We start from the raw sequence: 23053 nt of genomic DNA on the forward strand, positions 1-23053 counted from the left end.
TCTTACTTACATTTCCTATATTTACTTGTAGATTTTAATTATAAATATATTTTCTAATTATTATAGTCTCTATTGCATCACTGGAACAATGGCCCACATACACTCAGTTAATCACGGGACAGCAGCACTGTGCATGAAATCATGCAGCTACAGGTCAATAGCTTTATTAATATTCACATCAAACCTGTATTATTGTGTATGGGGAGGACCGGGTGGGTGTGAGACCCAGTTTCTGTCCCAGTCCGGCCCGGCTCCTTCAGGAACTCCTTTATCTGATGTCGCGTATATCAGCTGCTTATTTCTTCTTGGCTTTTACACACAGTAAAGGTTTACAGTTCTGCAGTTCTACATGTCTTTATTCTTTTGACCACTAGGGGTCTCCAATGTGAACCCTCGAGAAATTAAACATTTTCAACACATCTGTAATAAGGCTGCGACTCGCCCTCACAAGTTCCAGAGCGCGTGCACCACTGGCCCTTTAAATTACAGAGGAGCGGCTTTGACGCGGTGCATGCTGGGGTATGTATTTCATAGCAGTGTGTGGCGCTAGGAGGAGTACATCAGAACACTACAAATCCCACAATGCCTCACTTACTTCCGTTTTGGCAGTGTTTCTGTCGACGTGGGAAACAGAACCCGATAGCAAACACACACACACACACACATTCACGCACACGCGTTTACAAGCGATGTGAGCACACAAATACACACAACTACACACAGTGACATGCGAAATACATGCGCGTGCCAATATGTGGCTCAAACCGGAAGAGGTGCTTCTGAAAAACGCGCTGAAATTATGGGTGACTGAAAAGTCCAACGATTATTTCATCCTGCAGCGGAGGAGAGGTCACGGAGACAGCAGCGCGGGACTGACAGGTGAGACAGTTGGGGTTAGACACAGGCAGGTGAGACAGTTGGGGTTAGACACAGACAGGTGAGACAGTGGGGGTTAGACACAGACAGGTGAGACAGTGGGGGTTAGACACAGACAGGTGAGACAGTGGGGGTTAGACACAGACAGGTGAGACAGTGGGGGTTAGACACAGGCAGGTGAGACAGTGGGGGTTAGACACAGGCAGGTGAGACAGTGGGGGTTAGACACATAGACAGGTGAGACAGTGGGGGTTAGACACATAGACAGGTGAGACAGAGGGGGTTAGACACAGACAGGTGAGACAGTAGGGGTTAGACACGGACAGGTGAGACAGTAGGGGTTAGACACATAGACAGGTGAGACAGTAGGGGTTAGACACAGACAGGTGAGACGATGGGGGTTAGACACACAGACAGGTGAGACAGAGGGGGTTAGACACAGACAGGTGAGACAGTAGGGGTTAGACACGGACAGGTGAGACAGTAGGGGTTAGACACACAGGTGAGACAGTAGGGGTTAGACACAGACAGGTGAGACGATGGGGGTTAGACACACAGACAGGTGAGACAGTAGGGGTTAGACACAGACAGGTGAGACAGTAGGGGTTAGACACAGACAGGTGAGACGATGGGGGTTAGACACACAGACAGGTGAGACAGTAGGGGTTAGACACACAGACAGGTGAGACAGTGGGGGTTAGACACACAGACAGGTGAGACAGTGGGGGTTAGACACACAGACAGTTGAGACAGTGGGGCGTTCGTTTTAGTTATTTACAATTTTGTGCTAATGCGCATTAGCACAAAAGCATTGTGTGTGTGTGTGTGTGTGTGTGTGTGTGTGTGTGTGTGTGTGTGTTAGGTCTCCTGGTTGGAACGTTGGACACGGTGTTCGACTCCACAGCAAAAGTGGCTCCCTATCGTATTTTGCACCAAACACCGGATTCACAGGTGTACTGGAACATCGCCTGCGGTGAGTGTGGGGGTGCGGTGGGGGGGGGCATTAGCCCCCATCACTGATGATGTGTTGAAGTAAACGCCCTAAAGTGTGTTTGTGTGTAATGGTGCGTGTGATGGTCTGTGTGTGTGTATGTGTGTGTGTGTGTGATGGTCTCTGTGATGGTGTGTGTGTGTGTGTGATGGTCTCTGTGATGGTGTGTGTGTGTGTGTGATGGTCTGGGTGTGTGTGACGGTGTGTGTGTGTGTGTGTGTGTGTGTGTGACGTTGTGTGTGTGTGTGATGGGGTGTGTGTGTGTGTGTGTGTGTGTGTGTGTGACGGTGTGTGATGGGGTGTGTGTGACTGTGTGTGTGTGTATGTGTGTGACGGTGTGTGATGGGGTGTGTGTGTGTGACGGTGTGTGTGTGTGTGATGCTGTGTGTGATGGGGTATGTGTGACTGTGTGTGTGTATGTGTGTGTGTGATGGTGTGTGTGACGGTGTGTGTGTGTGTGATGCTGTGTGTGGTGGTGTGTGTGTGTGTGATGGGGTGTGTGTGACTGTGTGTGTGTGTGTGAGACGGTGTGTGTGTGTGACGGGGTGTGTGTGTGTGTGACGGTGTGTGTGTGTGTGTGTGTGACGGTGTGTGTGTGTGATGGGGTGTGTGTGACTGTGTGTGTGTGTGTGTGTGAGACGGTGTGTGTGTGTGATGCTGTGTCTGATGGTGTGTGTGATGGTGTGTGTGTGTGTGTGACGGTGTGTGTGTGTGATGGGGTGTGTGTGACTGTGTGTGTGTGTGTGTGTGACTGTGTGTGTGTATGTGTATGATGGTCTGTGTGTGTGATGGTGTGTGTGACGGTGTGTGATGGGGTGTGTGTGACTGTGTGTGTGAGACGGTGTGTGTGACGGTGTGTGTGTGTGTGATGGGGTGTGTGTGACTGTGTGTGTGTATGTGTGTGTGTGTGTGACTGTGTGTGTGTGTGTGTGTGAGACGGTGTGTGTGTGTGATGCTGTGTCTGATGGTGTGTGTGACGGTGTGTGTGTGTGATGGGGTGTGTGTGACTGTGTGTGTGTGTGTGTGTGAGACGGTGTGTGTGTGTGATGCTGTGTCTGATGGTGTGTGTGATGGTGTGTGTGTGTGTGTGACGGTGTGTGTGTGTGATGGGGTGTGTGTGACTGTGTGTGTGTATGTGTGTGTGTGTGTGACTGTGTGTGTGTATGTGTATGATGGTCTGTGTGTGTGATGGTGTGTGTGACGGTGTGTGATGGGGTGTGTGTGACGGTGTGTGTGTGTGTGTGTGTGTGATGGGGTGTGTGTGTCGGTGTGTGTGTGTGTGTGTGTGATGGGGTGTGTGTGTGTGATGGGGTGTGTGTGACGGTGTGTGTGTATGATGGTCTGTGTGTGTGATGGTGTGTGTGACGGTGTGTGTGTGTGTGATGGGGTGTGTGTGACGGTGTGTGTGTGTGTGTGTGTGTGTGTGTGTGTGTGTGATGGGGTGTGTGTGTGACGGTGTGTGTGTTTTCAGGTGCCTCTCTAGATGAGATCTCTCAGCACTGGGACTGGCTGCAGCTCAACATCATGAGAACTCTCTCTGTGTTTGACTCGGGTGACGACATCACCAGCTTTGTTCAGGGCAAGATTAGAGTGAGCCACACACACACACACACTCACACACACACACACACACACACTCACACACACACACACACACACACACACACAATAATAATAATAACAATATTCTTGCTTTATTGAGATTGACGGGTGTGCCATGGCCTATATCAGTCTTTTGAGTGCGTGTGTGTGTGTGTGTGTGTGTGTGCGTGCGTGCGTGTGTGTGTACGTGCGTGCGTGTGTGTGTGCGTGCGCGTGCGTGTGTGTGTGTAGGGGTTAATCGTGGAGGAGGATAAGGTGAGTGCGGAGGACCCTGAGCGTTTCCGGGAGGCGGCGCTACGGTTCGAGCGCTTGTTTAATTTACCTAAACAGGAGAAACTCGTCACCTACTTCTCCTGCAGCTACTGGAAGGGCCGCGTCCCAAACCAGGGCTGGATCTACCTCAGCACTAACTTCCTGTGTTTCTACTCCTACTTACTGGGCAGTGAGGGTGAGATATACACACACACACACAGAGCTGTAACCAGTATCTGAATTTTAGTGACAGTTAAACTGTTGTTTATTATTTTGTGTATTATATTTACATTAAAAAATCAGCTGTCGTCATCAAACAAAGCTGAACAAAGTAAACATTCTATTCTAGGAAAAGATGTAAAGGAAATGTTACATACTATAATTGATAAGGAAGTGTGTGTGTCTGTGTGTGTGTGTGTGTGTGTGTGTGTGTGATGATATGTTGGAAATGTCGGAAATGCCTGACGGTTCTGATTCATTAACACTGTCGCTGTGTCCCAAATAAAAGACTAACCGCTATGTGCTAGCTCCATCATTATGCTCAGTCAGTATTTATCCTCCATGTCTACATGTCTACACTTCCCAGTTGCCTAGCAGCAGTGATGTCATGACTTTAATGACCTGAGCGTGGAGTGTGTTGTGTGTTCACATTCCCTGTTTAAATGCACCAGATTTGTGGTTATTTATATATATATATATTCATTTATGGTATTTGGCAGGTGTCTTATCCAGAGCGACGTCTGTCAAATTCAGTGTTGTGTGCAGCGTGTTTAACGGTGGACGTCGTCCCGGAGCAGCGTTACAGAAATATATACACTCAGGATATCGATGTTAAATGAATGAATTTATCTTTAATGAACAAACCCAGAGGCGGCGGTGGTGGGGAAAAACTCCCTGAGACGATATGAGGAAGAAACCTCAAGAGGAACCGGACTCAGAAGGAACCCGTCCTCATCTGGGTGACACCGGATAGTGTGATTATAAATAAATACACCCCTTCTGTAAATGTGCTAATACTACATGCTCAAATAGTGCAGTTGTGTAAGCAGGAAATTCATTACAGTTTCTACAGGAAGTCTGTTGTGTTGAACTTTTCCACTGTTCACTGATGAAGACTCGAGTACAGAACTGTTTGTGGTAATTGTAGTGCTTGTCTCAGTTCACCTCAACACTCTGTGCCTGTGAGCCTCTAGATCTGCTCCTTTACCTATGAAAAAATGTTCACAAAAAGCTTGAGTAAAGAAATATGTTTTCAGTCTGGACTTAAACACTGAGACTGTCTGAGTCCCGAACACTAAGTGGTTGGCCCACAACACGTACTGTCTTTATGAAAACAGTGTGATGTGCTCGCCATGTTTCCTGTTGAAGTCCATCACAACCTTCGTTTTTTTGTCAAAGTCATTCTTAAAGGCTATCTGGAAAATATCTATATAATACAAACCATGTATGAAAAGTTTGGAAGATATTTTGCTAAAATGTGTTAATTTCTCTCGATGTATGGAGACCTTTGGGAGACCCTATACATATATGTTTTTGTGTGTGTGTGTCTGTGTGAACACCCCCCCCCCCCCCCCCCCCCCCCCCAGTGAAGTTGGTGTTCTCCTGGTGTGAGGTGAGCAGGTTGGAGCGGACCTCGAGTGTGTTGTTAACGGAGTGTATCCGTGTGTGTGTGAAAGAAGAGGATCACTTCTTCTCCATGTTCCTGCGGCTGCAGCACACGTACGAGCTCATGCAGCAACTTGCCGACTACGCCATCGCACGCATGTTTGACAAGGAGACGTACAATTCACAACACCCGCTCAGAGACCCACTACACATCACTCAGAGGTACTCTAGATTACTCTACTAGCACTGCACTGTACTGCACTCAGAGTTACACCACACTACAGCTGCTTGAAAGTTTGTGAACCCTTTAGAATTTTCTGTATATCTGCATTAGGGATGTGATGCTGAGGAAATTTTCCCACCGGTTAATCGCCATGTGACAACACCAGTATCACAGGGGGTGGGGTGGTTGTTTCCCTGTTTTACCCCTCACTTATGTCCTGACATTTTCCATTAGGGTTCGCTGGTGTAATTCAGAAGTCATTGTTCCATCAGTGCTGGCGAGTCGTCCTGCCCAGATGCAGCAAAACAGTCCCAAACCATGACACTACCACCACCATGTTTCACAGATGAGATCAGGTTCTCATGCTGGAATGCAGTGTTTTCCTTTCTCCAAAAAGTTGTATTTTGTTCTCATCCATCCACAAATCATTGTTCATTAGTCTTCTGTCTCGTCCACGTGATCGTTAGTAAACTGCAGAAGGCAGCGATGTTCTTTTTGGAGAGCGGTGGTTTTCTCCTTGCAGCCCTGCCATACACACCGTTGGTGTTCAGTGTTCTCCTGATGGTGCACTCATCAACATTAACATTAGACAATGTGAGAGAGGACTTTAGTCGGTTAGAAGTTCCCCTGGGTTCCTCTGTGACCTCGTGGATTATTACACGTCTTGCTCTTGGAGTGATCTTTGTTGGTCTCCGCTCCTGGGGAGGGGAACGATGGTGTTGAATTTCCTCCATTTCTACACAATCTGTCTGACTGTGGATGGGTGGAGTCCAGACTCTTTAGAGAGGTTTTGTGAACTTTTCCAGCCTGATGAGCTTCAACAACTCTCTTTTTGAAGTCCTCAGAAATCACAAACACGTGTAGTGAAGATCAGACTCTGGTAGATCCCTGTTCTTTAAATAAAACAGGACGTCACTCACTCACACCTGATCATCATCCCACGGACGGAAAACTCCTGACTCTGATCTCACCTTCACATTAACTGCTAATCCTAGAGGTGCACATACTTTTACCCCTCACAGATCTGTAATACTGGATCATTTTCCTCAATAAATAAAGGACAGAGTGTAGTATTTTTGTCTTGTGTTCTCTTTATCTACTTTTAGGACTTGTGTGAAAATCTGATGATGTTTGAGGTTCTACACTTCACCCAGAGTTACGCTACACTGTATTTTATTGTTTTCATTTTCCAGGTCTCTGGAGGCGCACATGAGGAATCGGGCGTTCCGCTCGTTCTTTCGTCTTCCACGCAATGAGAATCTGTGTGAAGTGCACGAGTGTTTCCTCTGGCTGCCATTCAACCACACACACACTCTCGGGAAGCTATGTGTGTCTGAGAGATATGCATGCTTCTCCAGCCAGGATGGAAACCAGTGTACTGTCATCATCCCACTGTGTGAGGTGTGTGTGTGTGTGTGTGTGTGTGTGTGTGTGTGTGTGTGTGTGTGTGTGTGTGACTGTTTCTGTGTGTGTGTGTGTGTGACTGTTTCTGTGTGTGTGTGACTGTTTCTGTATCTGTGTGTGTGTGTGTGTGTGTGTGTGTGTGTGTGTGTGTGTGTGTGTGTGTGTGTGTGAGACTGTTTCTGTATCTGTGTGTGTGTGTGTGTGTGTGAGACTGTTTCTGTATCTGTGTGTGTGTGTGTGAGACTGTTTCTGTATCTGTGTGTGTGTGTGTGTGTGTGTGTGTGAGACTGTTTCTGTATCTGTGTGTGTGTGTGTGTGTGTGAGACTGTTTCTGTATCTGTGTGTGTGTGTGTGAGACTGTTTCTGTATCTGTGTGTGTGTGTGTGTGACTGTTTCTGTATCTGTGTGTGTGTGTGTGTGAGACTGTTTCTGTATCTGTGTGTGTGTGTGTGTGTGTGACTGTTTCTGTATCTGTGTGTGTGTGTGTGTGTGTGTGTGTGTGTGTGTGTGACTGTTTCTGTATCTGTGTGTGTGTGTGTGTGTGTGTGTGACTGTTTCTGTATCTGTGTGTGATGTATGTATGCATGCATAGAGAGAGATTCTGTGTGAGTCTGTGTATTGGTTTTATTTGTGTTGTGTACGTGTGTGTGTGTGTGTGTGTGTGTGTGTGTGTGTGTGTGCGCGTGTTAGGTGGTGAGCGTGGAGATCCCGGACCGCAGCAGTCGTACATTGAGTGTGTGTGTCCGCGGTAAACGAGCTTTCCGTTTCTCTGAGGTTCGTGATTTGGACCATTTGGCCTCCACCATTCGCAAGTGTGTGACATCATCGAGTCCTCAGCATTCGCACAGCGCTCAGGTGACTTCCAGCTTTCTCACCCCACTTCCTGTTCCTGTCCCTGTTCCGTCTTACTTCTGCATGCGTTTAAATGTGTGTATGTATAAAGTGAACGTGTGTATACTGTGTAGTGTGTGATTGTGTGTTGTGTGTGTGTAGCTCTCTCTGTGTGATGAGGAGGAGGAGATGATGGTGGGTCAGGTTCCAGTTCCGGTTCCAGCCGTCAGCACTGAGGCTCTAATGAATGTTTTCCATCCACACGATGCTGAAAATCTCGACCCGAAAATGGTAAGCGACGTCTAGCACAGCGCTAGTTCAGTGTCGTGTTAGCATTAGCTTAACTTGGCTTGATGTCAGCATTAGCTCTCAGTTAGCTCAGTGTGTAAGTGTGTTTACCTCAGTCTTAACTTCACATTAGCGCACCGTGTTCCCTCAGAGTTCTGTGTGCTGTTAGGTTACTGTTGACTAACGTGTGGTTTCAGGACTAATTGACTGCTGACCTACAGCTAGCCTCGTGCTAACTCAGGTGTGAGTACACCATTAGTGTTTGTTAGTGTAGTGTTTGATCAGCATTAGCTACAGGAGTGAATTCACTGCAGGTGCAGTTGGCTGTTTTCATAGTAACGGTGTGTTTGACAGCTGAAGGAGCGAATGAAGGAGCAGATGTGGCAGATCCATTTTGCAGAGTTTGGCCGAGGAAGTGCCATGTTCCGCACCAGGAAAACCCGGGAGCTCATCGCCCGCGGACTTCCCGAAGCACTGCGCGGAGAACTGTGGATGCTCTTCTCAGGTGTGTGTGTGTTTAGTGTTTAATTACTCTGCGTTCAGTGTAAACATCTAACTCCATGTTCATTTAGTTTAGTTTAAAATTAGTGCATTGTTAGCTCATGTGTTCCTGTGTGTGTGTGTGTGAGTGAATAGGTGCGATGAATGAAATGGCCACACACCCCGGGTATTATGCGTCTCTGGTGGATGAGAGTGTGTGTGTAAGCAGTTCGATAGCGTGTGATGAGATTGAGCGTGACCTGCACCGCTCGCTCCCTGAACACCCGGCGTTCCAGAGCGACCGGGGCATATCCGCGCTGCGCAGAGTGCTAACGGCGTATGCTAACCACAACCCCGCTATTGGCTACTGTCAGGTGTATACACACACACACACACACACACACACAGTTTTACATGGTCTAACACACTGCACTGAAAGTTATCTCATGAATATTAATTAGGGCCGGGTTAGTAATTTCCCTAAAGCAATGGGATTGGATGCCATGTGAAGGGAAAAAAGCTGAACTCTGTGTCTCTCTCTCTCCCTCTCCCTCCCTCTCTCTCTCTAGGCAATGAATATCCTGGCGTCAGTGTTGTTGCTGTATGCAAGTGAGGAGGAGGCGTTCTGGCTGCTAGTGTCTGTGTGTGAGAGGATGTTGCCAGATTACTTCAACCGTAGGATTATTGGTGAGTGTGTGAGTGAGTGTGTGAGTGAGTGTGTGAGTGAGTGTGTGAGTGAGTGTGTGAGTGAGTGTGTGAGTGAGTGTGTGAGTGAGTGTGTGAGTGTGTGAGTGAGTGAGTGTGTGAGTGAGTGAGTGAGTGAGTGTGTGAGTGAGTGAGTGTGTGAGTGAGTGAGTGTGTGAGTGAGTGTGTGTGTGAGTGAGTGTGTGTGTGAGTGAGTGTGTGAGTGAGTGTGTGTGTGAGTGAGTGTGTGTGTGAGTGAGTGTGTGTGTGAGTGAGTGAGTGAGAGAAGAAGGTAATTAGCACTTCTGGTGGTTCTCTGATACGACAGGTGCCCTGGTGGTGACATTCTCTCTCATATATATATATATATATATATATATATATATATATATATATATATATATAAAAATATATGTGTGTGTGTGTGTGTGTGTGTAGGTGCCCTGGTGGACCAGGCAGTGTTTGAGGAGATGATGCGTGATCACCTGACCCAGCTGACGGATCACATGACTGAGTTGTCCTTCCTCTCCTCACTCTCACTGTCCTGGTTTCTGACGCTCTTCATCAGTGTGTTACCGATTGAGAGCTCCGTCAGCGTCCTCGACTGTTTCTTCTACAGCGGAATCCGATTCGTCCTCCAGCTCGCCCTCACTGTCATACACCGCAACATGTCCCACCTCCTCCGCTGCCATGACGACGCTGAGGCTGTCACTGCCCTCAACAGGTGACCTTTGGCCTCTTAACCTCTAACTCTGAGTTATAATACATGAAGAATATACACCACCCTCAGTGCATTATGGGTAATGCACGCACACTCGCACACCCCCATACACACACTCACATGCTCACAGTGATGATGTGTGTCAGGTTTTTTGACAGTGTGGTGAATAAGGACAGTCCGCTTCCAGCCACTGTACAGCAGGCCACTGCAGTGACCAGTCACAGCGCAGATCAGGATACTGTCGACATCAGTGACCTCATCAGAGAGGCCTACGAGGTACACGCTCACACTCACACACATTCTCTCCTAGTACATACTGTTCTGTCATCTCTCTACCTGTTAAATGTATATAATGCTAATGATGCAACTCGTGTGTGTGTTAGAGATTCGGTGATATTCGATGGGAGGATGTGGAGAACATGCGTAAACGCAACAAACTGTACGTCATTCACACACTTGAAGAAACGACAAAACAAAATGTTGTAAGTAAAAATCACAAAATTCCAAATAAAACCTTAAACAAATTCCTGAGTTTAATTAAATCCTGAATATTCATCTGTATAAACTTCATCAAACACTCAGTTACACACTAAACACAATTATAATCATTTATTCTTTTCATCTTTAGTTGCGAGTCGTTGCTCAGGATGTGAAGTTTAATATCTCTCAGCTGGAGGAGCTCTACTTACTGTTTAAAGTAATTAACACACACACACAGACACATCCTGACAATCTGCAATCTGTTAGCAGCACCGATTGATATGTGTGTGTGTGTGTGTGTGTGTGTGTGTGTGTGTGTGTGTGTGTGTGTGTGTCAGAGGCAGCACTTCCTCAGCTGTTACTGGTCAGCGTGCAGTCCGGCTCTGCAGAATCACGACCCGAGTCTGCCGTATCTCGATCAGTACCAACTGGACCTGGACCAGTTTAGCTCACTCTTCACCCTGCTGTTACCATGGAAACACGCACACAAACACACACTGGTGCACTCAGCATTCCGGCTCGCAGATGACAATGGAGACGGACTCGTCAACTTTAAAGAATTCATATGTTTGCTTGGTAACAGCCTGACCTCTGACCTCCAACCATATTGTCACACACACTTCCTTCTCTGTAACTGTGTGTGTGTGTGTGTGTGTGTGTGTGTGTGTGTGTGTGTGCGCGCGCGTCTGTTTTACAGACATCCTGTACAATGGCTCTTTTACAGAGAAGCTGAAGTTTCTCTTTAAGCTTCATCTCCAGCCAGGTACCCTAGACCTAACACCCTACTCCCTACACCCTACTCCCTACACCCTATTCCCTACACCCTATTCCCTACACCCTACTCCCTACACCCTATTCCCTACACCCTACTCCCTACACCCTACTCCCTACACCCTACTCACTATTCCCTACACCCTATTCCCTACACCCTATTCCCTACACCCTACTCCCTACACCCTACTCCCTACACCCTACTCACTATTCCCTACACCCTATTCCCTACACCCTACTCCCTACACCCTACTCACTATTCCCTACACCCTACTCCCTACTCACTATTCCCTACACCCTATTCCCTACACCCTACACCCTATTCCCTACACCCTATTCCCTACACCCTACTCCCTACACCCTACTCCCTACACCCTATTCCCTACACCCTACTCCCTATTCCCTACACCCTATTCCCTACACCCTACTCCCTACACCCTACACCCTACTCACTATTCCCTACACCCTATTCCCTACACCCTACACCCTATTCCCTACACCCTACACCCTATTCCCTACACCCTACTCCCTACACCCTACTCCCTACACCCTACTCCCTACTCACTATTACTAGTTCAGTATCAGAGCTGAAATAAAAACGTCAGGTATTTACAGTGTAACATTTAACTGTTAATGTTTACGGTTATAAATATTCTCATGTTTCTAATGTTTAACTATTAATGAAAACAGTAGTAAAAATAAAGTGTGTGTGTGTTTCAGCAAATGCTCCTGTCTGTAAGGCTTTAAGGTCTCATGCCTCTCCTGTCCCTGCTGAAGGTTTCTCTCTCTCTACTCGTCTTTCTGGTCAGCTGTCACTCGTTTTCTTCACTCTGCACTTCCATTAATTCCCTTACACTCTCTCTCTCTCTCTTTCTCTCTCTTTCTCTCTCTCTCTCTCTGTGTGTGTGTGTGTTCACTTTTAGGTATACAAAACAAAATGTCCCAACATCTGTGAGGAAAATATTAAATATCAGAAGAGCTAAACCATTTTTAAACCATAAAAACAAAAACCATTTTAAAAACAAAAACAATTTAATAAGAATGACTCACGTTGGGGCTTTTTTGTGTTATTTTCCTGGGAATTGTGACTTGTGTACTGGACACTAGGATGGATTCCAGAAATAAGCATGTGTTCTTGAAGCAAAGGAGAGATTCCAAAACAAACTGTAGAGGTTATAATAATACATAAAGGAAACTTTCTAGAGGACTACTTAGGGAGGCATGGGGAGGTTATCAGATTTTGGGGGGAACATAGAAAAACATGCCTCCTGGGGGGTCACAACAGAAAAGTGTTCACCTTTTTGGCAGAAAATCATGACTTCGAGTCCTAACGATGCCACAGTTGGCCGTGGCTGAGTCTAGAGAGCAAAAATGTTCATGGTCTCTGGGTGGGAGGAGCATACTCTCTCCACTTTCAATCACAGCAACCACTAGCCAATCATTGGCATCTATGAGCTCATGTATGTGGAAGAGGGCAGATAGCATTTTCCTTGGTTGGATTCAGGTGTCTCAGAGGAGCATGTGTTAATCTTCTCCCTTCCCAGGGGATAGCTGTGGTGTGATGGGGGAGAGCGAGACCAAATTAGAGAAAAAAAGAGCTGAAATAGAGAGAACTGCAGGAGAATCAGAGAGCTGTAAAAACTGCAAAAAGTTTAGAAAAAAATAAGTTTTAGTTTTTACTTTTATTTCTTTATCTGTATTTAAATGCACATATTTAAGTGTTTGTAAGATTTTAACTTTGATGTCTTTGAAGATTTTAATGTTTTAAAGGGGTTTAAATGTATTGTTGTTGTTGTTGTTATTATTATTAATTAATCAATCAATTAATTAATAGCCCTTGTCCTTTCCTGTGTTTAGAACATGCTGATGATGGTGTGATAAGGAAAAGTCCAGAAAGAGGTGTTGATAATCCTCCATCATCCATTCATCTCAGAAATTAATCATGTTACATCTCTAACCTGTCTCATGCTCTCTAACTTGTCTCACTCTCTGTTTGTCACTCTGTATTTCTTTTAAATTTTTCTCTCTCTCTCTCTGTCTTTCTGTCTCTCTCCATCTGTCCCTCAATCTCTCTCTCAGCTCGTGGGAAGGTGGATCTGCAGGAGTACCTGAAACAGTGGCAGGACGAGTTACAGAAGAAAGAGGAGAACATCAAAGACCTGCCTCGAATTAAACAGGTGGATACACACACACAAACACACACAGGCACAGGCACATGCGCACATACTTTGTGTATTTAAAACAATACATGACTCTGTGTGTGTGTGTGTGTGTGTATGTATTAGGCTGAGTTTGTCCTCCTGTCTAAGACTCTGTACAACATTTTCCACGGCGATGATGAGGAGGAGCTTCTGTATCGTGCTGTTGCCCGGGTAACCAGCTTGTTGCTGCGAATGGAGGAGGCAGGGCGAAAACTGCAGAACAGCCCATCAAGACCCTCTCCTCAGGCCACGCCCCCGGCACCACATGTGACACATGTGACACATGTGACAACCACACAACCAGCAGCCAACACTTCCCCTCAGACACTCGGGTCTCTGTCCGCTGATCCCTCCCCTTCTCCTGATACAGGCTCCGCCTCCTCAGCTACAAGTAGCCCTACAGGGACAGGTAGCTCAGCTAAGACCACACCCCCAGACACGCCCTCTCCTCCTGATGGGGACAGTGACTGGAGTTTCTCCTTCGAGCAGATTCTTGCTTCGTTACTGAACGAACCAGGCGTTGTCACGTTCTTTGAGAGGACCACAGACACACACAGACTCATAGCACATGCACACACACACCAGCTCACATGTGCGCAGTGAATACACACACATACTCACCATACATACACATGCACTGAAAACACTCATCATATGTGCACACACATACAAACACAGACAAAAGGAAAGTAAATTGTCTAGCTGTGTAAATCAGTTACTAACAAATTTGAACCCATAAACATTTACATTAATGAATATGCAAATTAAGTACTGTAATTTGAGAGCATAGCTAATGGAAATTTAATTTATCACCGGGTCAGGCATCTTGTTTAAGTGTCTTCGCTGTGTCTGTGTGTGAGTATGAGTAAAAGGGAAGGCAGATAATGCTTTGAGGTTTTGTCTGTATTGTGTTATGCTTTTGTCTGTTTCGAATAGCTAAATGAACCTGTGTGTTATACAGTGTTATTGTGCTGCTGCATAAATATAAATAAGGAATGATTAATGAATATTAATAAGCAAGAATCTACAAAGTGCTTTGACACACTTCTCACAAGGCTGATTAGCATTACTATCAGATAATCAGTCATTATTGATTGATGATCATTTATGTATCACATATATTAATTCATACCAAACTTTAACACAGATAAGTGATGAGAAGTTTGAGTATTTATCTAGTCTCAGGTTTTATTTATTTATATATATATATATATATATATATATATATATATAGATATAGATATAGATATAGAGAGAGAGAGAGAGAGAGAGAGAGATAGATGTGTGTGTATTTATGTATCTATGTGTGTATATATGTATATGTGTGTGATTATGAGCATTTATGTCATCACTGTTATTCCAGACCCGGAGTGTGTGTGTGCGAGGGAGAGAGAGAAAGAGACATTGATCGGAATTGAATACACACACACACAGACATACATACATGCACACATATTTTATATATATATATATATATATATATATATATATATATATATATATATATATATATATATATATATATATATATATATTAGACATCTTGACATAACAATGACAGTGTCAGTCTGTTGAAATTATATGTATATAGAATATGTAACATTGCCAATCAGAGATCTGAATATTAAGATATGTCATGTGGCACTGATGACATAATCAGCATTATATTGCTCATTAATTTGTTTTGGGTTTTGTAAGACCTTATGTAGAATGTTTGTGGCAGCTTTGTTTAGTTGTAAAGTTGCATTTCATCCACACACACATCAGGATGGTTATAACGTGTGTGTGTGTGTGTGTGTTTGGGCTGTTTGTTCCTCTCACTTAAGCCACATTAGTGGATGTAATTCATGTACCTCTGAAATAAATGAGACAAATAAAATCATGAATTAAGGGAAGTTTAATAAATGTACATTTGTATATATGTGTGTGTGTGTCTGGAAACTGATCCACAGCTTACTGTGAATAAATGTGTGTAATTCTAGGGAGATAAATGAGAAGTCAAACAGATGAACAGACAGATGACTAATGTAACTAAAGAGCTAGCATTCAGTGTGTGAAGGTAAAAATATTTCAGGAGGTCATCCTGGAATAGCATACTTCCCATGGCTAACCTCCGACTTCTGACCCTGCACCTGTCAGGATTTATATAGAAAGGGTGTAAAGAGTGGACTGAGGTGTTTCATATTCTATTTCTCCTTGTGCTGTATGTGATTATCAATCAGTATACTGCACAGTCGCATGCCTTTCAGGGAGTTAAGAGCACTTGTGAACTTAAACCTTAGAATTACTTGGTTTTTCATTGCAATACATTTAACACACCAGAAACACTTTATTTAAGTCAGAAATACAGGTTTTACTTTAGAATTGCATGAATTAACTTGATGTATCTTGGTTATCACAAGAATCCTAATTGAGGAATTATACGGCAGTTATGTCAGAAGTACCCCATAATTGCCTGCTTTACCTCAGAAATACCCCCAGAATTGAATGATTTACCTCAGAAATACTGCAGAATTGCATGATTTACCTCAGATTTACCCCAGAATTGCCTGCTTTACTTCAGAAATACCCCCAGAATTGCCTGATTTACCTTGGAAATACTCCAGAACTGCCTGCTTTACCTCAGAAATACCCTAGAATTACCTGATTTACCTCAGATTTACCCCAGAATTGCCTGCTTTACCTCAGAAATTCCCTAGAATTACCTGATTTACCTCAGTATTAATTATGAGTTACCACTAAATTACTTAGGGTAGAAGGAACCGGTAGTTGTGTTGTTCTGCGTTTGAAGTGAAGTTGCAACTTGTAATTCCTTGCATTCAACTGGTAAAAGCCACAGAAACACCCCTCAGCTTGCATTTTCAACTCATCAACTTGGTTGATAACATAACAACCAGTCCCTTCCCCATTTATGCAGTGACATCAAATCAACATGGCTGCTCACCCTGTGAATAGTTAATTTAAACAAGTTTATAGCAGTATTGGCTTTAGATCAGTTAATATACAGACACAGTACTTGGTTAAATCTATAACACTAACCATACTGATCATTGTAGAATATATACAATACACATTTTTCTCTTTTCTATTTACATGTTGCAATGGTTTTGTCTACAGCACCAATAGACTCTGCAAAAAGCTAAAATTTTGATGTCAAGGACATTTTAAGAGAATCATGCACATAGTTCTATAGTGAGAGAGAGAGAGGTGGGGATTGGTTAATGAACAGATACTTATATTTTATTAATGAGGTTACAACACAGGAAAATGAGCATACAGTACAAACATAGTAACAGAACAGTAATATTTGGCAATTAATTGAAATTCAGTTTAAATACAACCACCAAAAATAAACCACTCAACAAGTAATGAATAGCACTTTGGCATTACTCTTCATCTCCCATTACCATTACAGCTAATACAACTAAACCGGGAAAAGTACTCATTTTGGTGCTTATAAAGTTTAACTAAAAACTATGCTAGTAAATTATTTGTATGATCAATTCTGGTATACTTGGTAAAAGGCTACCAGTATATTAGCAATATAAAAAAAAATATTTCTGTTAAACTAGCAGCAAGTTAGTTGGCACATTAGCAGCATGGTAACCTTTAGTAAACTATGAGAAACGCTAAGGCATTGTCATAATAGTATTTTAAAAAATAGCAGCAAGGCTAATGTCAGTTTATTAGCAGTATAAACAGTGCTTGTACACTAGCTGTAAGTCTAACACTAGTATGCTATGTGTAATGATAATGAAAGCATATAGCAGTGTGGTACATTCAGGTAAAGTAGTGCAAATGCTAGTGCTAATACATTTGCATTGTGTCAAATCCTGGCACAGTTGAAGAAGGCCAATGCAGACGCTGAATGTTGGCACATTAGCAGTATCACAGATGTTGTTAAACAAAAACCAAGGATAATGCTAATACATTAACAGTGTGTCAGATACTATTAAACAGTGAAATAGGCTACAGTTTCGACACTAATGGTAAAGTAAACGTTAGCGCACTAGTAAACGCTGTGGCCCCAGTTCAATTAGAGGAACATCAGAAGAACAGCGTGTCTCTCTTTCTGTGATCTTCTCACCGTTACAGGGAGGAAAACTCCCACACTTTCATCATGAGACTTACACTTCTGAGTTCCCACCACTTTTACTGCTGTCATTTTTCCCATAAGAAATAATCACACTCATCTACGACAAGCTCACACACAACAGCTAGTCAGCTAGTAGTCAAGCTAATTCTTCAACATTAGCCACGAGTCAAATTTAGCAGTAAGGCAAAAGCTGGTATGTTATCTTTAGTGGCTAATGCTAACAGTTTTCCGTATGTTGATAGGAAACACTGGTATTCATCAGATACAGTAGGAGAGCGAGAGAGTGTGTGTCTAGTATCAGTAGTTGTAGTATTATTTTTTCTGTTTCTCAAATCTTCAGATCATCCAGTCTGCTCTTGTTGTTGCTATAGCGACTAGCATAGCTCGGCCTGCGCTGGTAATATGGAGATCCGGGGGCGGAGCTTGAGGTTTTCTTCACTCTGGTTTCATCGGGTTTGGTTTCCACGGGGTCAGGTTTGGTCTCCGTGGTGATGCGCTCCACGGCAAGATTATCGTTATTCTGTTTGTGGGCAGAGCGACTGCCGTACGCGGGAAACGAGCCGTCAGTGTCTGAAAGTTTGTATTGATGCTCAGGGGGCGGGGCGTGGGCGGGGAAATAGGGGTAACTGGCAACAAACGGAATGACAGCTTCCTCGCTAGGCGTATTGGAGTTAGAGTCAGAGAGCGAATGGCGATAGTGGAGACCCTGGCGGCACTTGGTGAAGCCAAGGTGGTACATCTCCACTAAATTTAGGAGAAGTGACACACACGCTACAGCTAGCATGAACAGGATGAAGATGGTTTTCTCTGTAGGGCGCGAGATGTAGCAGTTTACGGTATTGGGACACGGCCAGTTGCTGCACGTGTACATGGGCTTAAGCTCAAAGCCGTACAGGAAGTACTGCGCCAGCAGGAAGCCCACCTCCAGTAGCGTTTTGAAAATGACATTGAGCACATATGTACGAAGCAGCGCCCCCTGCAGACGAATCTTCCCCTGTTCATCCCGAATCGTTGCTGTGACCTTCCCCACTTTCCCAGCTCCGTCCTGCTCCAGGCGCTTATTCTTATCCTCCATACGCAGCAGGTGCAGGATGTGTCCCAGGTATATAAGCGTGGGTACAGACACGAAGATGATCTGCATGACCCAGAAACGAATGTGTGAGATGGGGAAGGTGCGGTCGTAGCAGACGTTCTGACAACCGGGCTGCTTGGTGTCGCAGGTGAAACCCGACTGCTCGTCTCCCCACACCTTCTCCGCAGCTGCTCCCAGAACCAGGATCCTGAAGATGAAGAGCACAGAGAGCCACACCTTCCCCACCACAGTGGAGTGCTCCTGAGCGCTCTCCAACAACTTCCCTAACGAGCTCCAATCCCCCATGACTATCCACACACAGTCTGAGAGAACGAGAACAAGAGAGAGAGAATGAGAGACAGAGGGTCAAAGGAAAGAAGGATGAGATAAGAGGCTAAGACAGAGAGAGAGAGAGACTGAGACAGAGAAATGAAATAAAGAGAAGAAGCAGAGGGACAGACAGAAAGAGGAAAGAGAGAAATAAAGTGATTAATAGATATGAAGATATCATTAATATTACACTTTGACCTGCCAGTGTCTTTGTCACTCTGATCCAGGATTCTGAATCAGCTCCATCACAATAAATCAAAGCAAACAAAATAAAACAAAGTAAAATCAGTATACAACACAACTTTCATTTCCTCCATGTTCACACAAGTAGGAACTCAACCTGGAACTGTGTAGTTCTCATTCATAAGAGCTTCAGAACTGTTTAGTTTTCTGTCAGAGTGTAAACAATATCTAACTGTTACACGTATCATAAAATACCTGATTTCCTGTTTCTGTATGATGTCACAGTCATGTGACTCCCACTGCACCACAGACATTCATCCAACAACCTGTGGCATCCCATCATTCTGTGTGTGTGTGTGTGTGTCTGTGTGTGTGTGTGTGTGTGTGTGTGTGTGTGTGTGTGTGTGTCTCAGGTTGCTTCTCAAAAACTGTCTTGTTCTGTCAGTCTTTCTGATTCTGTCTCTGTCTCTGTCTCTCTTTCTCTGTCTCTCTCTCTCTCTCTCACACACACACACACACACACACACACACACACACACACACATACACACAGTTACTATTATAAGAAAAATAATCGGTAATGTGTTGGTGTGAATGTAATTCCTGATCTGATCCAGGACTGAGTAGCTTGGTTACTCTGTGTGTATGTGTGTGAGAGAGATTTGAGTATCTCTCCACACACAGTGGTCTGATATTGGTTATTATCATGTTTTAAATAATGTTAATGTTAATATAAATATTAGTTTGATGAGTTCCTAAAAAATATTTTAGATCAGAGCATCAGCAGAATAACACAAATCAGAGTAAAGGCCGCATATTACCGAGAGTACCATCGCTCTGAGCCCAGCCGTGTGTCTGACACCTTCCTGAACATTTAGACGAGTGAGAATACACACCACTGTTCTCATTACTCACTCAGAAGTGTGTGCAGTTCAGTGTTTATTGACTCACACTCACACAGAGAGCCTGTAAATGAGGATATTTATATTTAATATTGATGTTGATGGATATAGATGTAATATAACTGTGAGTTAGCTGAATCATATGAACTTTTTATATGTTTATATGTTTTATATTACACAGACTATCACTGATCAGTGGCACAGAAATGTAATGAATTAATGTCAGGAATCAGTGGTGAGTCATAATGAATCAGTAGAATCAGTGGAAATGAATCAGAAGATATAAACTCATAAATAAATTAATTGACCAAATCAAACAACAAAGGAAAGATTATTCAATATTTCCAAAATTTACAGGGAAAAAATAAATAATCTCTTTATAATGTGTGTGTGTGTGTGTGTGTGTGTGTGTGTGTGTGTGTGTGTGTGTGTGTGTGGTTTAGAAAAACTGAATAATGCTGTGTAAGTGTAAAAGTGTTAAAGAACACAGTAACGAGTTAAAGTTCCTATAAATCAGTAGACGTAAAAAAGTGTGTTTGTGGTGTGTGTGTGTGTGTGTGTGTGAGTGTGTGTAAGAGAGAGAGAGAGAGAGAGAGAGAGAGATCAGGAAATAGGGACTCACCTTCACCATAAGTTCACATGCAGCATGGGAGCCCCAACACACACATCTACACACAGGTGAAACCTCTCATTAACACAGAGCAACAACACAACTGAAGCTACAAGCTATAACCACCCGCTAATAAAATGCTGTGTGTGTGTGTGTGTGTGTGTGTGTGTGTGTGTGTGTGTGTGTGTGTGTGTGTGTGTGTTGGGGTTAAATTTGGCAGACAGCACAATCCCTTAGAGAGAACTGTAAACGGTGTCCTGCCTTCTTCCTGTAGATTGACAGGCAGCTGAGCCAATCAGATGTCAGGGAAATGTTTAGGAATTGGCTAAATATATTCTACTCTCTGCAGGGAAAATACACACACACATACACACATACACACACACGGACACAGTCTCTCTCTCTCTCTCTCTCTCTCTCACACACACACACACACACACACACACACAGCATGGAGAAAGACACGGACAAGCAGAGAGCTTTAATCATGATGCCCCAAACATTGACCCTGACTCCGCCCCAGACACTGACTCCAACCCTGACTCCACCCCAAACACTGACCCCGACCCAGACTCCACCCCAAACACTGACCCCGACCCTGACTCCACCCCAAACACTTACTCTAGCCCTGACTCCACCCCAAATACTGACCCCGACCCAGACTCCACCCCAAAAACTGACCGCGACCCAGACTCCACCCCAAACACTGACCCTGCCCCAAACTTTTAACCTGAATCTGACTCCGCCCCAAACACTGACCCTGAACGTGTGTGTGTGTGTGTGTGTGTGTGTGTGTGTTGCAGTGTACATTCCTATCCTTGGACTGAGTAAGCTATTATTACTCTGGAACTGAATGCCTGCAGTTGTGTACCGCATCCACATTCATTCATGTCTATGAGTGTGTGTGTGTGTGTGTGTGTGTGTGTGAGAGAGAGAGAGAGAGAGAGAGTCATTATATTGACTTATTGGAGTCATTATATTTATTGACTGCTTAAAATAATTGTAAAAAAATGACAGTCATGAACTGTGTTATTAACTAAAATTTGTAAATTCATTGATGATGTCATCAGACGTCCCATTCAGCTCTACAGTTCAGCTCTTCTGTTAACCGAGACTGATTCACTGCAGTGCATTGTGGGCAAATGGAACTGTTTCCTCCTCACAGTGGGCTCAGAGCATCTTGTATCTCACACTCTAATGGTGAACTGAATTATGGAACTGAAGAACTCCGAAGATGAAACAACCATACACACACCCCTGATGTTCTGTTTGTTTAAGGGAGCATGATAGCATGATGCCCACCTAGGGACCCTACTCAGTCTCTCATTCACTTATAATTCACTCAGCTACAACAGTCACTTTTATTCAGGGTCACATTCCTCACCACATAATTAGCTCATTCTGATTCTAATTAGCCATTCTGAGTCAGAAGAGCGGGGCTTAGGTTACGTTTCTTCGAACAACTGCAAACTTCAAGCATATGACATCACCACACCAGTTTACCTAATGTTAGCTAGATTGTTAGTGAACTTCATTAGATACTCAATGTCGTTAATGTTAACTAAAGTAGCTGACCGTGGTGAGTCCACTAAAATAAAATGTATCTCTAGTAGGAGAAGAGTTTGTGACTGATCCAGGCTCCCACGTGCGACTGGTCGCCGGAGTTCAGGTGTTTGCTCACAGCACCGGCGATGAGGAAGACGATCTCGGCGATGTTGAGGAGGACACAGACACCTGAGACGGCCAGCATGAAGATGGTGAAGACGGTTTTTTCTGTGGGACGTGAGACGAAACAGTCGACGGTGTTGGGACACGGATAGGCGTCGCACTTGACCAGTCGGAACATCCGGTATCCTGGGTAGATGGCGTAGAACAGGTAGAGGAAGGCCGACTCAAAGGCGACGCGCACTAGCAGGCTGAGGATGTATGTCCACCAGAGGGCGCCGCTGATCTCCGTGGTCCGCACGCCGATCCGCTCCAGCTCACCCCGACCCGCGTGGTGGCGCCGCAGCTTCTTCTGCAGGTGCTTTCGGTGCACGACATGCATGTGCACCAGCAGGGCGGCGCTGGACACCAGAATGAGCTGCAGCGCCCATAGGCGGGTGTGTGAGATGGGGAAGAAGTGGTCGTAGCACACACTGTTGCAGCCTGGCTGCTGTGTGTTACAGGTGAACTGCTCACGCTCGTCACTCCACACACTCTCCGCTGCCACCACCAACACCAACACACGGAACACGAAGAGCACTGAGAGCCACACCCGCCCCAGAGCCGTGGAGTGTCGACTCCCACCACTGATCACAGCATAGAACGTTGCCCAGTTCATCTTCACTAACCGCTCTGCACACACACAGAAACACACACACCGTGCATGTAAAGTGGCAAAATATCACTGGTCCATTAAATACACACACACATATTTGTTACCGGTCACTGTAGATGATGTTAGTGTCG

General features: G+C 44.6%; 3 protein-coding genes across 6 annotated transcripts in view; 1 reads left to right on the forward strand and 2 right to left on the reverse strand.

Annotated features, from left to right (window-relative positions):
- The first annotated feature begins 605 nt into the window (after positions 1–605).
- tbc1d8b (TBC1 domain family member 8B) lies at positions 606–15318 on the forward strand. Of its 3 annotated transcripts, XM_053677157.1 has the most exons (21): positions 606–879; positions 1739–1849; positions 3339–3457; positions 3701–3917; positions 5308–5548; positions 6743–6950; positions 7644–7808; positions 7947–8075; positions 8427–8577; positions 8709–8926; positions 9122–9239; positions 9675–9960; positions 10104–10233; positions 10341–10439; positions 10586–10654; positions 10776–11013; positions 11135–11200; positions 11929–12012; positions 13066–13107; positions 13288–13385; positions 13494–15318. In XM_053677157.1, exons 1-21 carry the CDS (start codon positions 753–755, stop codon positions 14010–14012), a joined length of 3435 nt encoding a protein of 1144 aa, XP_053533132.1. In that variant the 5' UTR covers positions 606–752; the 3' UTR covers positions 14013–15318. The 3 variants fall into 3 exon arrangements, with proteins under 3 accessions (XP_053533132.1, XP_053533133.1, XP_053533134.1); XM_053677158.1 differs by lacking the exon at positions 11929–12012; XM_053677159.1 differs by lacking the exons at positions 11135–11200; positions 11929–12012.
- A 1123-nt stretch (positions 15319–16441) lies between these two features.
- gja2 (gap junction protein, alpha 2) lies at positions 16442–20778 on the reverse strand. Of its 2 annotated transcripts, none has more exons than XM_047152025.2 (2): positions 20615–20778; positions 16442–18900 (listed from the first exon to the last, which is right to left on the reverse strand). In XM_047152025.2, exon 2 carries the CDS (start codon positions 18881–18883, stop codon positions 17834–17836), a length of 1050 nt encoding a protein of 349 aa, XP_047007981.1. In that variant the 5' UTR covers positions 18884–18900; positions 20615–20778; the 3' UTR covers positions 16442–17833. The 2 variants fall into 2 exon arrangements, with proteins under 2 accessions (XP_047007981.1, XP_017315026.1); XM_017459537.3 differs by having other exon boundaries at positions 16442–18993.
- Positions 20779–21586: 808 nt separating this feature from the next.
- The window catches only part of gjb1a (gap junction protein beta 1a), a 1538-nt gene continuing 71 nt past the window's right edge, over positions 21587–23053 (reverse strand). Inside the window, exons 1-2 of the mRNA XM_017459542.3 lie at positions 23027–23053; positions 21587–22939 (exon numbers count right to left, since the gene is read on the reverse strand). The exon at positions 23027–23053 is cut by the window's right edge and continues 71 nt beyond it. Of these exons, the coding sequence (XP_017315031.1) occupies positions 22209–22925 (717 nt within the window). The 5' untranslated portion in view covers positions 22926–22939; positions 23027–23053 and the 3' untranslated portion in view covers positions 21587–22208. The remainder of the gene's footprint in view (positions 22940–23026) is intronic.

This window comes from Ictalurus punctatus, chromosome 28 (genome assembly GCF_001660625.3).
Source record: "Ictalurus punctatus breed USDA103 chromosome 28, Coco_2.0, whole genome shotgun sequence".
Lineage (NCBI taxonomy): Eukaryota > Metazoa > Chordata > Actinopteri > Siluriformes > Ictaluridae > Ictalurus > Ictalurus punctatus.